This window comes from Panulirus ornatus, chromosome 8, assembly GCF_036320965.1.
Source record: "Panulirus ornatus isolate Po-2019 chromosome 8, ASM3632096v1, whole genome shotgun sequence".
Classification (NCBI taxonomy): Eukaryota; Metazoa; Arthropoda; class Malacostraca; order Decapoda; family Palinuridae; genus Panulirus; species Panulirus ornatus.
In genome coordinates this window covers 8,285,697-8,303,196 of record NC_092231.1, presented here as the reverse complement: position 1 = coordinate 8,303,196, position 17,500 = coordinate 8,285,697, and the positions used below count along the sequence as shown (strand labels likewise).

The window sequence follows — 17,500 nt, the reverse complement described above, 5'->3', positions numbered from 1 at the left end:
GACCCTGGTAGGTGGAAAGCTCTGAGTCCCAACCAACCACTGTGTTGAAAAGGGAGGCGCTGAAAATTTCAATACCACACATCGAAGGCGGTCGCCAGCATCTCGTGGATCCAGCGGGAGAATTCATGACAAGGTTCTCTCGGAACTGCAGCTATATTTACCTCCGTCCCTCCGATACCTTCTCTTGAACCTTCCACGTCATCTCAGCTTGTGTGACATAATAACCCACTGATGCTACGGTACAGCGAAGAATGGTCTTACATACGTATATAAGACACCCATCAGCGTCATCATACAGGATGATGCGAACATCGAGGCCACGAACTGTGTGGAGTTCCAGCCCCCTTGGAAACCTTTACTTATAAGATTCAATCTGAAGAGCCGCTCTGTGTGACGTGGTATCGACACGGCCTTACCACGAATAGTTGTACATCTAGGAAGGATTTTAGCGACTAAAATTCACGTTTTTTCATAAACGATCAAAATGTTAGCATTTATTGATCTTATCTGATACAAGATATGCGAGCAGTCAAGAAGAACTGCTGGATTTATTAATTAAGAAACTAAAACATTACTTAAAAAGGCATTACGACGACAGTCAGAATTTAGTCAGTGGTTCTGTTTTGTGTATGAGAACCTCAATGATTTATCATGCGAAGAAAACTGCTCCCCAAAATATATATACTTTTTCGTTTCAAAAAATAAATCAGTCTGTCATCTTAAATGGCTATTTCGGTCGTCGCCTTGAAGCTTCGACCATCATGGGCTTCGAAGCTTTGATCATTCAGGGTGGCTTCACTGGCCGGACATAGTCCACACAAACACTTCATCCTTTATATGATCCCCCCCCTCCACGCCAAGGACACGGCCCTCCCCTCCTGCGACCCCAGAACCCCCAGCGCGAACCAGCCCTCCAAAGACAACAAATGATGGAAAACAGACGAGGCTTTAGGAGAGGTGGTATAAAACCCTCGACAAAGTGCCGTCGGCTGCAGCCTACCACCAACAGATTACGAGACATTACCATACCCTCTGCCTGCCCCACTAACCCCTGCACATCCCATCCCTCCTCCGATACACACTCTTGAACCGTCATTCCCTCCTCTTAAGCCTCCCTTCCCCTACCTTCCTGCACGACCCCCACTCCATCCCCTTCCCACAAACCCCACTTGATGGCGACCCGACCGGTCATTGTGGCCGTGGTGGTGTTTGTTGGACACGATCCACTGTATGTTGACTAAAAAAAAAAAATATATCAATCACTAGGAAGAACTACACGGGAAATGGATTCGGACTTTGCTCTTTGGTCAATTTTTGGCATATTTCTGCAGTCGTATGTTATTTAATGATTTTGGTCACATTACATCATTACACGGAGCGATACACAGACGAACACACCTCACTGGTCTGTTCCAGAGAGATACCGCGTCTAAAGTAGAGTTGGCTGTGTAAACCTATTCACTGAAGTATTAACAGACTTTTACTAAACTATAAATTAATTGTGGTATAGTAATTACCCACACACACACACACACACACACACACACACACACACACACACACACACACACCGACCTGAATGGTCTATTCACTGTAAATCCTGAACAAACTGGTAGCTTAAATGTGGTTTCGGGGAATTAGAACTGATACTCTCTGCTGAATAAAAAAAAAAAAAAAAGAGGGAGATATGTGACACTAGGACAATGAACAATACAAACTACAATTTGCTGTGGTCTGCAGTGTTGAAGCTCGTGTCTGACGATAGACAGCACAGGGATGCCTTGTTTTATGGGCACATCAGCTCACGTCTCCTGGGTTGCCTATGTTAAACGAATACCCACTTCCTTTCCCAAGCGGATGACCCAAGCCAGTACAAACCGTGGATATCATGGTGTAAAAAACTCCCCCTTGCTTTATGTCTGTCAATCCTCCTTGTTCTCTCAGCAAAACTCTGAGAATAATAATAATAATAATAATAATAATAATAATAATAATAATAATAATAATAATAATAACCCGCCATTCACCTTATACAGCCAAATCATCTCCACCTTTATCGACTGTCAACATTGTATACACAGGAGGGAAAGATCCAGTGAGGACCGTACACCCACAACAGCACTGAGGACGACATCCCAGAGACGACGAAAACTCGTTCTCGTTATATTCATGAAACTCGAAGGTAATCTGCTGGCAGGGCTCAAGTCCCCCCTTGGGTCCACTTAAGCCCACCTGTCAGCCTGCTACGTTGATGTACTGTACCCCACTGTACGTCCTGTACCTGGCCTCCACACCTACTCTCTCTCTCTCTCTCTCTCTCTCTCTCTCTCTCTCTCTCTCTCCCCACGTCAAGGAACCCTCACCCGTGCCATCGTCCATGTCCTCCGTCCGTGCATGACTGACGAGTACAACCGCGAGACTGATGACTGAAAAACTGAAGAAGGGAAAAATAATAGCTCGACCGTCAGTATACAATACAACGATAAGGTCCTCAGTGTTACGTTTATAAAACTCTCAATCATACGATCACTCCCAAGTGACGATCGTTTCCGACCCTGCCAGACTCTATTGATGAACCATCTTACGTTTTCGGTCGGTTTCCTCTTCCGATACCTCATCCTCAGCGCATGCCCTGGTGTGAGACGTCGTCTTGGCTCTCCACCAGTGAGGTTGCAGTCCTGAAGTCTCTCCTCCCTGTGCGGATTTCAGTCCATGAGACCGTGCGTGCAATGGCGGGTGGGTAGTTGGGAGATACGAGTGCAACCACCCTTCGATGACTTGAGGAGGTCGGGAGAGTCTGTTGTCCACTTGATACATCAAGCGCGACATCTTTTGTCCCTCCCTCCACCCATGGCTGTGAGGAGGGGGAGTTGGGAACATCAGGTGCTGATATCAGACGTTATCCCGTATATCACTCACGTACTCAGCATCTCAGGAGTATGTTGGTGTCGTGGGGTAGTCTATACATGACAGGAGCCGCTTATAGACCCAGCTGTCCCTCTCCTTTGCCCATCACGGGTGATAGCGAAGTTCCCCCTCACGTGGTGCGATGGTGGACAACGGCGAAAGTACGGCCCACACATCAATTTCTCGGAGGTGGAGGACTGTGAGGAGACCATATAACTGCCAATGTTCTCCCGCCGCTGTGAAGGTATCTCGAAACGGTTGGCTGTGGCGAATGAGCTTCAAGTCTCCTTGATTCTTTGACCGTGTCCCGAGAAAGGACCTGATCGCGTCGCGTCCGAATCAAATCGTTGTAACCAAACTACGACACGAAGACGTTGCCTTCTAAAGTGACAAACAAAATCCGTCAATAATGACGGGTCTCGTTCGGTTCTCATGTAAATTTTCACGGTTGGTGATGCTTCTGAAAGCCAAGCGCAGACTCAGCACACCACGCCAGCATCTTCCACTCCACAATCACTGATACTGACCCGGAGTTTGCTCCAAGCTGGAGCACAGGCGGAGGGAAACGCGAGTCATGCCTTATCATACGTTACTTTCTAAGAGTTTCTACATCTTTGATATGCTCCCTGGTTATTATGAGGTGTTGAGAACCACGTCACATTATGTACATCCTGGCCCAATCTGTTTCCTCTTCACTCCATCATAAAAGAATGAATCAGGTTTGTTCTGCTGGCAGAGTGAGGGCAGAAGATGTCTCCTGCACCTGACTCTGCGTTGTGTCACTGGTTTGAAAAACACACTGCCACCATCTGCACCCTTCCCTGGTCTCTCAGCGTGTCTGCTGCACTTTTCTGGTGCACATTCAACACACCACCCCACTCGTCTTACGTGCTGGTGAGCTCTGCATTGCGGTGTCGCGCTAACGGTCTGATAACTGGGCAAAAGCAACAGTGATGTCTAACAGTTCGTAAACGAGAGCTGTTCCATCAGTAATGACTGCGGACGGAAAAGTGACGCTGTCTTAAGAGAGAAGCCGCCTCCTTTTGTACATGTTTCGTCAAAGCTGTTACACCTCTCTCTTGTCATTGCCCCATCACTCTTTGCCAAGGACCAGGGCAAAGATACCTCTGGAAGCTTGAACACCTATCTGTTCCAGGTCTTATCTGCCTGCAGCTATCAACAGTACAGAACGATATAGACTGTAGTCTGCCATGAGGATACTATTTCACTCCCAAATATTGCTATGAGTTCCCAAACTCACCTTCCAAAGCCATTACGAATGAAGTCTCTTTTCTTACTCTAGCGTCCACAAACGCTGGATATGGAGTCTCTCCTTAACCTGTTGCTGTGCAAGGTCGTCTGGTACAACAGTGGGGGACACAGCCGACGCCAGACGAGATGCTCAGCGGATCAACACAGCTGTGATGAACGGGCTTGATCCAGCCAGCTATTATCGAGAAGGAAAGTGACTTGATGGGCCATCGGTTTTACCCTTCTGAATACGGGGAGTAAAAAAATAGTTCCTAACCCAAAATGACTGACGCCGCAACCCTGCAATTCAGTCACACTAGGCAGCTCTCTCTCTCTCTCTCTCTCTCTCTCTCTCTCTCTCTCTCTCTCTCTCTCTCTCTCTCTCTCTCTCCTCAAATGTGGAGTTCGCTGAATGCGATAACAACCTGAATCTAACAGGCCTCGTCTTCCAGTAGGGCCCGACATCAACCCATTCCAATCTGGCTCGTCGGCGACTGGCTTCGACTGATGCCAGCAACGCAACTCACGGATGGCGCTCCGGCAAACCTAATCAGGATGGTTGTGATCGACCCACGAACGAAGAGATTCGTAGACGAGCTCATTTAAAAAGAAAAAAAAAAAACACGAATTCGTGCGGTCTAAGCTCCGCGGTGGTAATGGCGAAGGTTCCCTTTGGTTCGGTAAATGATGGAGCCTTCTTCAGCAATCAAGACTGCCTCTGTACTGTTCGAGAACCACGTCATCTACAGAGAGAGCGAGAGAGAGAGAGAGAGAGAGAGAGAGAGAGAGAGAGAGAGAGAGAGAGAGAGAGAGAGAGAGAGAGAGAGAATGTAAAGAGTCTACACACAATAGTCGAACCCACACGAAGGGAGGGCGGCTTTGGGGTCTATCTGGAAGAGCTGGAGGCCGATTAAGTCTCGGGCTGGTCGTGGCGAGCGAGACCTTGCCGCTACAATATGCGCGGGAGTAGAACCCACGGATAACATTTCAGAACGTTAGAATATTCAACGACGGGTCTCGCTGCAAGATGGTAAAACCGCCTCTGCTGACTGAAAGGTCGCGAGAGTAAAATCGCAGAATTGAAAAGAGAGAAGAAGAATAAGAAGAAGAGAGAAAAAGGGAAATGCCTCGTTGAAAATGTAGATGCAATGATCGACCCATTAATCCCACTCGGGTTTTACGTTGAAGAGAGTAGAAGGATTATAATCCCAGATAAACCCTCTCGCAAACGAGGAATTGATCGGCTCCAGTGCGATAAAAAGGATCAGGTTCAACGCATCGGGCAGTTCCGTTAGTTATATGGGATTCAATACTACCCTCGGATCCTATGTACCGACACCTCCGAAACAAAAGCTTGCGATCTGATACCACGGCTAAAACACACTTACGGATGATATGATGCGTACACATCGTGATGGTGTGGTGGTCAGCGTTCCTGACCGTGACGCTCTCACGGGCCGCCTAGGGTCGAGCGCACGGGGTTCGAATTCTGGTTATCGGCAGTCGGTCCACAGTCAACCCAGCTGTTCATCCTGCCCTACGGGCTGGTGGATGAATTGGGTACCTGGCTCAGACTAGGATATATATATATATATATATATATATATATATATATATATATATATATATATATATATATATATATATATATATATCGTTAACGAGATGTTCTTGATTAGGGCCTCAATTACCCGTGCCGTCTCAGCCAACATTACAATCCACTACGCGCTTCTCGCGGAGTGGCTCAGAGACAGAAAACGGGAAGGGGTATTTCAGAGTAATTCAAACATCAGACCACTGGGTTTCTTTCGAGGCTGGTCGTGATAGCGGAAGATATCAGATACTCACTGATTAGCGTGGTAGAGATCAGAAGGGTTCCAGATAATTCAAAGAGAAGAACGTGCACACTGTCATTATGACTAAGGAGGCGCATATAATATGACAAGTGAACTTGAGGCGAAAAGTTTATCAAATCTGTTCTTAAAAACGCATCTATAGCCCTGCTCTCAAACCACTCTTAACAGGCAAATCGTCCCATGTGTTAACAATCCTCATTACTACGAGTGAAATCGGAAAAAATAAAGTCTTAAAAGGTCGCTTGACAGATCAAGATCAGCAAAGCCTTTGAGAATCAAGGAAGGGAAACCTAGCATGGGAAAGGCTCAGGGCGACTCACGGGCTACCGCAAGGTTCAGTTCTAGGTCTTCACACCATTGGGTATCTACATCAAGAAGGGAACCTAGCATGGGAGAGGCTCAGGGAGACTCACGGGGTACCGCAAGGTTCAGTTCTAGGTCTTCACACCATTGGGTATCTACATAGATAACCTGGAGACTCTCTGGAGACCGAGAGAGAGAGACACAAGATAAACGTTAACATTTACCGATGACACGAGACCTCGAAATTCTAAAGTCTCAACGAAGGCTCTTTCATGATTCACGGTGATTTTTAGACAAATCACGGCACCACCGGTCAGGGACACTAGTAATGGACGGCACAGGAGAGAGATGGAAAATAATCCACTTTGATGACAGAATTATTAAATAAACGACACGATGGAAATGGGAGTGGCAATTAGTATCGACCCACAAATACGCAAGGCAATGCCGAACTGTATATAACAGTAGGGCAAACAAATGCCACGTTCCGTAGGTAGTATTATAAACCATGAAAATGAAAGACATAGTAACAACTTTAGATGACTGCGCATTAGGCATGCGTCATCCAGGCGACGCCGTTCAATTCTAGTCGAAGACGAAGCAGTGGTCGTAAAAAACCTGCGAATGAATAAATGAGCGAAGTTAGTCCCGTCGCTCAGTGATGCGCCAGGTAAGAGTCGACTGAAAGCAGTGCAACAGAGGCGATCAAGAAAACACCCGAGAATGTGCAGGTTTATCCTCTCTGAATTATCTGTATGTCTTCTTCAAACTTTTATCTCTATGTCTTCCAACTTTTATCGATTTACCTGACCCATGGCTCGATAGATACTCGATACTGATATCATATATCGGTGGACAAACCTTTTGCCTGAAGGGTATTACAGCATGCACGTATTTCAACTGTTTTTCTTTTTAGGGGGTTTTGAACCTCCTCCCGTGTGCCGTTTCATGTTCGGTGAGAATTCGTATTCCAACGGTTACTTTCCTGTGGAATTTCCAGGACAGTAGATTCCATGGCGCTTCCTCGCAGTGCCTGATGGAAGGGTCGGTGAGGAGGTGCCTTTTGCCTTAACATCCTGTCTCCATATATATATAGGGAAATAAATAGGGAATTTACGATATATTTACTCCCCTCTAGCAGGAAGATTCATTATATATTAGGTCTTCTGTTATCTGGTTCTTCCCATATACTGTCCTCCAGCAGCTAACCTCCTCAGAAACCACCAGGTTTCCTGTTCTCTGGTTCTTCAATGTCCTGTCCTCCAGGAGCTAACAGCCTTAGAAAACACAAGGTTTCCTGTTATCTGGTTCTCCCCGTGACCTGTCCTCCAGCAGATAACCTCGTCCTAAACCATGAGAAGATCGTCTGGTTTCCCCCCAAGTCCTCTGCCATATACTGTCCATCACCCACACTCCCTCCAAGTCGCCGAAGCCAAGTCGTCATACCTCCGTGCTGAGCCTCACCGTCATTCTCCTCCCTCTCTCTCTCTCTCTCTCCCGCAGGTGACGTGGCTCAAACGTGACGAGGACCACCTCTTGACCGCCGGGAGCCAGGTGTACTCCTCCGACATGAGGATCTCCGTGGCTCACATCAAACACCAGGAGGTACGAAGGTCTACACACACCACTTGAGTTCGCTAAGATTGTCAACATCTGACTAACACGTAATACCACTTTTTGGGGGGGAGGCTCAGCTGGGGGAAAAAGTTTTCACTGGATAGTTTCACAGACATGATAAGGATGGTACAGGATTATTCATTGCCTACGAAGGGTCTGAGGTATTGTAAAGTTGACATAAAGATGATATGGGAGTGTTTATTGCCTACTGAAGTAGTGAGGTATGGTACGATCATTTAATAACGATGGCATAGGAATATCAATCTCTCGTGAAAGTTTTGAGGTATCGTAAGATCAGATAAGGATGGTATAGGATTATTAGTTGTTTACGAAAGTTTTGAGGTATTGTAAAGTTGACATAAAGATGATATGGGAGTGTTAATTGCCCACTGAAGGTAATGAGGTATTGTAAGACCAGATGAGGAACGTACGGGAACGTTAGTTGCCTAACGAGAGTTTCGGTGGTATCGTAAAACCCGACGAGGATGGCATGGGATACGTTAACCGCCTCTCTCTGTTGTCTGTCTTCCAAAAAGCTGTGGGAGCTGTCGCTGCGGGACGTACGCCTCTCCGACGCCGGCCTCTACGAGTGCCAGCTTACGACACACCCGCCCACCTCCCTGTTCTTCACTCTGAAGGTCGTAGGTGAGTTGGAGAGAGAGAGAGAGAGAGAGAGAGAGAGAGAGAGAGAGAGAGAGAGAGAGAGAGAGAGAGAGAGAGAGAGAGAGAGAGAGAGAGTGGATGTCAGGATGGATCTGTAAGGTGTGTTACCTTAAGAAACAGTGCTCTTGTCTAACCATCAAACGTTTCATTGTCTTATTAACAGATATGAACGTATCTATCCGTCACAACACGGATGGTCCGTATATCCACTAAAGTAGAAAGTATTCATAAATTTCACCAAAAAAAATCCGTTAATAGATCACATAACATATGTCAATATATATCACATTACACCAGTAAGTACCTCACATACAATGAGTCAATATATCACTTTACGTCAGTCAGCATATTGCAAAAGAACGATCAATACATCACAAAATAAAAGTCGATATGGCGTATAACATCACTCAGTACATCACATGACACCAGTCAATACATCACACAACATCACTCAATACATCACATAACACAAGTCAATACGTCACATAATACCATCAATACGTCACATAACATCACTCATTACATCACATAACATCACTCAATACATCACATAACATCACTCAATAGGTCACATAACATCACTAAATACGTCACATAACATCAATCAATACATCACATAACATCACTCAATACATCACATAACACTAGTTAGTTCGTCACATAACATCACTCAATGCATCACATAACACCATCAACACGTCACATAACATCACTCAATACATCACATAACACTAGTTAGTACGTCACATAACATCACTCAATACATCACATAACACCAGTCAATACGTCACATAACATCACTCAACACGTCACATAACATGAGCCAACACAACGTACATGTGTGTTGTCTTCAACCATGTCGATTCACCAACACGTTCTCCTCTCCCCTCCTCCAACAGAGGCACGGGCTATGATCAAGGGCTACCCGAAGCTCCACTTCCACAAAGGACACACCATGCGGCTGCACTGCACGGCCGAGCAGGCCACGGAGCCGCCCCTGTACATCTTCTGGTTCCACAACGGCAGCATGGTCAACTACTACCCCAACAAGCCCGTTAGGATCACCAAGCACCGCTACAGCAGCAGCCTCACCATCTCCAACGTGACGTGGGCCCACGCCGGCGTCTACCGCTGCGAGCCCCACCTCGCCACGCCGGCTAGGATCACCGTGTATATAACTGGTAAGGCTGACACGGGGGGAAAGCAGGGAGTATGAGGCATTCCTCAGTGTTAAACCCTCACTGGGGTAGGACTAATAGAGGAGCCTTGGTGATCGCTGTGATGCTTTTTGGCGCTATCGCTCACAGGATGAGTGCCATATGTAATGAATATAAATAAATAAATAAATAAGTAAACAAGTAAATATATATATATATATATATATATATATATATATATATATATATATATATATATATATATATATATATATATTACATCCCTTGGGATAGGGGAGAAAGAATACTTCCCACGTATTCCCTGCCTGTCGCAGAAGGCGACTAAAAGGGGAGGGAGCAGGAGGCTGGAAATCCAGCTCCTCTCGTTTATAAATTTCCAAAAGAAGGAACAGAGAAGGGGGCCAAGTGAGGAGGATATTTCCCTCTAAGGCTCTGTTCTTAACGCTACCTCGCTAGCGCGGGAAATGAATATATGTATATATGTATGTATGTATATATATATATATATATATATATATATATATATATATATATATATATATATATATATATATGTATATATATAGTTTCGGTTCATTACACATGACAGCTAGACACTGAATGTGAACGAATGTGGCCTTTTTTGTCAGTTCCTGGCGCTGCCTATCTGGAGGGGGTGAGGGTAATTCTATTTCGTGTGGGGCGGGGTGGCGACGGGAATGGATGAGGGCAGTAAGTATGGATATGTACATGTGTAGATATATACATATGTCTCACGTATGTATATGTATGTATACTTTGAAATATATATGTATCTATATGTGCGTGTTTGGGCGTTTGTGTGTATATATGTGTGTATGTGGGTGGGTTGGGCCAATCCTCGTCTGTTTCCTTGCATTACCTCGATCATGCAGGAGACGGCGATTAAGTATAATAAAGAAAATTATATATATATATATATATATATATATATATATATATATATATATATATATATATATATATATATATATATATATTATTATTATTATTATTATTATTATTTATTTGCTTTGTTGCTGTCTCCCGCGTTAGCGAGGTAGCGCAAGGAAACAGACGAAAGAAATGGCCCAACCCACCCACACACACATATGTATACACACACGTCCACACACGCACACACACACATATATATATATATATATATATATATATATATATATATATATATATATATATATATATATATATATATATATATTTATATATATATTATATTCGTTTGTTCTTGATGCTGCCCACGAGCGATAACGCGAGAAGAAAACTGGGTATTCCATATCATCTATAGATCCTCGGGATCCCCTCTCATGAGGCCCCCGCAACTTGGGGGATGCCATTCAATCAGGAGCAGGGGAAGGATATGGACTCGCCTGAAGTGGAAAGTTCCTAGACAGCACTATACTTCTTTTTAGTCCAGTGACGATGATGATACAGCCTCGGCGCAGGGTGACTTTCTCCACTCGCGGTGGAGTCCGATGACACCAGCAACTGTGTGTGTATATATATATATATATATATATATATATATATATATATATATATATATATATATATATATATATATATATATATATATAAAGCAGATACATCACAAAAGAACTCCTGATTCATGTATATACTGATAACCACACTGAAAATGTATCAAAATATATATATATATATATATATATATATATATATATATATATATATATATATATATATATATATGCTATTTAGAGGAGACGCCATGAGCCGATCCTCTTATACCATGTGCGAAGACGAGAGACCACATGTGTCTCCGAGCGTTCATCGCGCAGGCCATTCATAACCTCCCTTAAAAACAGCGTCCTTCAATGATAGGTGTGATTTCGCCCTCTTAGAGAGCCAGGCTCCTGCGTCCAGACGACCATGAATCTATTAAGACCTCGGAACCATTCGTGGCACTTGACCTGAGATGGACCTTCATATATTTCTTCTTCCTTCTCCCCCCCACCCTCAAGGTGGAACCTCTCTCTCTCTCAAGAGATAATTAAACTAGGCTGTCTTGATCCCCCTGACTGACGCCAGCCGAGTATGTTAGTCTTGGAATGTCCAACTGACGACGGAGGAAAAGAAACGCCGGAGTCAAACACCGATTCCGAACTTTATCGAACTCGGGCGCCTTTGTCCTCTGCCATCGGCAGTCCTAATGCAAACGCGGGTCTTACTCCCTTCCCATTCTCTCTAATAAGTGTGAACGAGGTGGGAGGAAGGAAGGAGGAGGGAGGGTGTGAAATTCTCCAGCAGCTCAAGCAAAACTTTTTCTTCCGAGCTTATGAAGGAAGGCACTTGCCCCGCAGGCTGGATCAATGTTCAAGTCAGTGGCAGGGGTTATGAAATTGTCTAAGACACTGGTGTACAGCGCCTGCAGGGAAACTGATTGCCGGGGATGGTGAATAACTGGAGTATACTCGAACTGGTGATTGCCAGAGCGTTTCTCTTTTTGCGTTCGCTGAGACGGCACAGACACCTGAATATGAGACCTAACCAAGGCCTCCTCATTTACTCTCTCTCTCTCTCTCTCTCTCTCTCTCTCTCTCTCTCTCTCTCTCTCTCTCTCTCTCTCTCTCTCTCTCATGCGATGTTGGGGTACGTGCGTGTAAGCATCCTGCCTTAACCCGTGTTCTGGATGTTGGAATACGGTACATGCCCCAGCACCACGTTACAGCCAATAAGCGCATCCACGCTAAATGCTCGTCCTCCTACAGGTACTGCCAAACGAAATGCAATCCTTCCCGCAACCTTCACTTGACCACAAACTCCTGAAGATGATATGACGGATCCAAATCGGAACGTCGAGACAACCCTTAGGGGAATCTTACACAACCTTCTTAACCATGTAAAATGAGGTATTAGACAAATTGAAAAATCAGAAAAAATCTGATTGAAATCAAAAGTTATCTGGTCATTTTAATAGAATATGGTTACAAGAAGAACCGCTACCAACATACATATCCATATATATATATATATATATATATATATATATATATATATATATATATATATATATATATATATATATATATATATATTCCTACGAGTCCGCGGGGAAAATGAAACACGATAAGTTCCCAAGGGCACTTTCGTGTAATAATCACATCATCAGGGGAGATGCAAGAATGAAAGGGTTTGAGGTGACATGGTGGTTGGGGTGTGAGTTTTGATGGACAGAACCCGAAGGAAGTAGTATTTTAGATTATACCTGGGTGTGGACATGACAGCGGATGGATACAGAGGTGACGGACCTGGGAACAGTGAGGGGTGTGCGGAGAGGGAAAGAGGTGTCTCTACGATGTTGTATGGATGCGAAACGTGAACCTTAGGTGCAATAGCACAAAGAATATTCCGCATGCCGACTCTTCCCAAACACACCACACCCGCTTTCCCATTTACCTAAACAAATTCACAAGTAATTCCAAATGCTCATTCCATCCTCGCCTGTTACCACTGTCTCATCCATTCCCCTCACTGTTACTCCCCATTTGGTTCTCAAGTTCTTCTCACGCTGTCCACTTCTTTCTAAGACATTTTCTTAATTCTTCCTCTAGTTCATCAATCCTCTCTCACCTCCATATCTTATATGCCCTCGTATTCAAATCTCGTACATTTCTCTTGGTCTCCTGCCGTTTACTCTGTACTCCTCCCAGTCTCTTGCACTCCTTCCCTGCAGATAGGAGCAATAAATCGCTCTTTTCTATTCCAACGGCGATTTAACATCTCATTCCGCCACTCATTATCCTACCTCATATGACCACATCTTACCTTCATTTTGAGCGCGTAAGCACTGCCTCCCCAAACCACTCCTCCATCACTCTCGTTTCATTTAACTCTCACCCTATGCCATTCTTCACTCAACCTCGCTTGATTCCTAAGCTGGCTCACTTTTACGACTTCCTCCGGGCACACGACGTTCCCTCTTCGCCCTCCGACCACCACAGACACTCACACTCGACCCCACTGAGAGAATCAATCAGGCATTCCATCTGCCGCCCCTCAAGAACCCCTCCTGTCCAATCCTAGCAATTACATGTATATAATAATATTCCCTGACTCAGCCTGGCCCCATTAATCATCATCGTCATCGATATCTCTCATAATCATCACCCAAGACCGAGTCATACTGACACGTCTTTTTATGTTCGCAGGACAACCGGCTGCCATGCATATTGAAGGAGAGAACGGATTTGAAGACATGGGTGTGCCGCTCTCTCTCTCGTCGCTCGTCGTGCCTTTACCCCTTCTGTATCCTACACTCGTCGTTCTTTTAGGGAAATGGTGAGAGTAAACCCCCATATCATCCCCCCGGCACCAAGCGACTGTACATTTATCATACGTTACAGAAAACTGTGAAGCCAAGTAGAGTGAGCCATGCGGATCCTGGAGAGAGGAGGAATATACGATACAGGTATTACTCTTACAGACAAGAGGTGAAGAGAAAATTGGGTCTTTCGTTCACGGCAGACATGCTCCCTGTATAAAGATAAAGAAAAAAAAAACTGTCTGTATTTAACCTGTATGTGTCTTAATATGTATATATATATGTATGGTTTACCAGACGAACCCTAGAGTTTAGGAAGACAAAAGTAGATAGAGTCAGGGTGATTTTAATACGATAATTCATAGGACATTGTTAGTGTTGATTGGTTAGATGTTCCTCATGGTTGGGTAAGGTAAGGTATAAGGTAAGGTAAGGTAAGGTAAGACAATGTAAAACAGGAACCGAAAAATAACAAATAAGGACATCTTCCAATATAATCATTGTAAGATATCCTGATCATATATACATTGGTCTAAGAACTGATATATATATATATATATATATATATATATATATATATATATATATATATATATATATATATATATATATTTTGTATGTGGTAAATAATTGTGATGATTAGGCTAAATTAGTCGCGGTGAAATTTATAATTTACTGAATTCATGTTGGTTGACTTAGGATGATATCTATACACGAAACAGAAGCTATTCAGTAATCAAGTTGAAACTGAAGAATCCTACTCTAACACTGCCTAGCTAGACAGATCTAGACCTACCGTATCCATAGTTAGGATGAGGTATGGGTTTGGTCTGTCATTACAGAAAATGGGTCATACGTGATCATTACAGAAAATGGGTCATACGTGATAATTTGAGGCTGGACAAGCACAGAATGACGTGAAATCAGAAGCATACTGAAAATTTAACGTTTGAAAATTCTAATTATCTCCTGAGATAGTGTTATTAGTAATTGCTTTACAACCTTAGGGCGCCCTTCTAAGGGCCCCCCTCTCCTCAGCTTCGAGGCTGCCCACCACACGTACGTACAGACATGACAGACTTCTGTGGGGCTGAGTAGCTCCTCCACCTTCTCTTAACCCTCTCCATCCACTGGTGATCACAACAGCCTAACCTTAGGCCGGCCACCTCTCGCCCATGACCTTAACCACCAACGGGCAAAGCCCTGTAACAACATGATGTAATATACCCCCCTTTTCCTCCTGGGGGAGCTCCTGTCGCTCGAAGGGCGCGCTACAATCAGTACCAGGAGAAAGAACTTGTGTCGTCTTCAGTTGACCCTAAGTGGAGTACAGGAGTGAGGAAGCTGTGCTCGCCCCAGAGAGAGGAGTGGAGTACAGGAGTGAGGAAGCTGTGCTCGCCCCAGAGAGGAGTGGAGTACAGGAGTGAGGAAGCTGTGCTCGCCCCAGAGAGGAGTGGAGTACAGGAGTGAGGAAGCTGTGCTCACCCCAGAGAGGAGTGGAGTACAGGAGTGAGGAAGCTGTGCTCACCCCAGAGAGGAGTCCTGATCATTTCTCTGCTTCTGATTGTATCACCTGCGAGCGTACGTACCACGGCGGCTCACGTCACTGTGGGTATATTCAGAGGAAACACTGCAGAGCATGTGATGAAGATGGGCTAAAAAGGTTTACAGAAAGTTCGACTTGCAATGAACAATAACAGAGCAAGAACTGCGATTATAAGCAGGAGAGAAAACTATGATAACCGTTGAAACTATTGTATCGCCAGCTGGAGGGACGAAAAAACATTTGCATTTAGGATTTTATTTCAAGACGAGGAGAACTCAAGTGGAGAATTAATAACAGGGAAGAGCAAATACATGTGCGCAGTTATTTGACTCTTGTTCTCTTCCCCTATAAGAGAACAAGTTTAAGAGGAGCTTACGTTCCTAAAAGTTGAGCACCATCTTCTCATCACCATCACAGAACATGACCACGAGTGGTAGCAGAAACGTAATAAGAGAAACGGAACCCAGTACCAGAGACAAAAACAGTGGAAAAAATTCTAGAAAACAGAACAAGACTGGACATGATGGGTATAAAAAATTGAGATATGAAAGGAAATGAATCTCATACCTTTAACCCTCATCTCCTCACGAGGGTTAATATATATATATATATTCCTATGAGTCCACGGGGAAAATGAAACACGGAAAGTTCCCAAGTGCACTTTCATGTAATAATCACATCATCAGGAGAGACACAAGAGAGAAATATTATATTTCTCATTTCTCTCTTGTGTCTCCCCTGATGATGTGATTATTACACGAAAGTGCACTTGGGAACTTTCCGTGTTTCATTTTCCCCGTTGACTCATAGGAATATCTTGATCACGCGCAAAATTGTGATCCTTTCCAATATATATATATATATATATATATATATATATATATATATATATATATATATATATATATATATATATATCAACCTACACCAGAGGGATGGTCTTTTTAAACCCCCCCAAGTAAGACGTATCAAGACAGGTACAGTGAATATAGTGATATACGTCCCCGTGTCCTGGGATATCAACACAGATTCAATACACGATGAAGAAATACCTTAATGATTAATCCAGGTATAGAATATCCCTCGTCAATAAAGAACAAAACTTCAGGTTCAAACTGAGAGGAGGAAAACAACAATGTAATTTCCATAAATCACAAAAAAAAAATAAAAGTTGACGATTTGTATCTTGAGGCCAAGTTCCAGTTTGTTGACAGTGCAACAGAGTACCTTATTACTCCCCCTGGGATCATGTAGAAGAGTGTTCTCTCCGTACCGATTCCACACACACACATACACACACACACACACACACACACACACACACACACACACACACCTGTGTTACGTCCACCTACGCCATATCTTCCTACGAACACGACCACCTCGGTATGCCTGGAGTGTACTGTGCTGGCCGAACCGTTTCATGGGAATCCAAAGCAAGCAGCCTCAATGATGAGAGAACGAGAGAAAATGTCCTCAACTCAGCCCGTCAGGTTCTAATGGCCACCACCGGACCATCCTCAACTCAGCCCGTCAGGTTCTGATGGCCACCAACGGACCAAAGTCTTAAGTATTTTTTTTCCCCGCCATTTTTCATCCTCCTTCGGTGTCATTGTCTCCCTCGCGAGGTCCTCAGCTCTAGCACACCTGCTCCTGTGGCTCTTCGCCTGCCTGCCGGACGCAACCAGACAATCTCGCTTGTATTACACGAGTTGCGACCACGGTCATCGAAGACTAGAGAGTGCTTCTCAACACCACGACTCATCTCCATCACCAGGATGGCGTGGGTCCCTCCTCAACGCCATCCAACACCCTCAAGACTTAAAATCCTCTTGACGTGAAACACGAGTCACTGATACTATCATCACTATCCGGTTAT

The 17,500-nt window shown here is 44.3% G+C and overlaps 1 protein-coding gene and 1 long non-coding RNA gene across 2 annotated transcripts in view; one reads left to right on the top strand and one right to left on the bottom strand.

The window, feature by feature from the left end:
• Nucleotides 1-16,227, top strand: part of LOC139749810 (zwei Ig domain protein zig-8-like) — a 429,206-nt gene extending 412,979 nt beyond the window's left edge. Inside the window, exons 3-6 of the mRNA XM_071664084.1 lie at nucleotides 7,821-7,922; nucleotides 8,471-8,579; nucleotides 9,497-9,778; nucleotides 13,963-16,227. Of these exons, the coding sequence (XP_071520185.1) occupies nucleotides 7,821-7,922; nucleotides 8,471-8,579; nucleotides 9,497-9,778; nucleotides 13,963-14,096 (627 nt within the window). The 3' untranslated portion in view covers nucleotides 14,097-16,227. The remainder of the gene's footprint in view (nucleotides 1-7,820; nucleotides 7,923-8,470; nucleotides 8,580-9,496; nucleotides 9,779-13,962) is intronic.
• Nucleotides 1-17,500, bottom strand: part of LOC139749811 (uncharacterized) — a 117,475-nt gene that overhangs the window by 90,236 nt on the left and 9,739 nt on the right. The window lies entirely within an intron of this gene.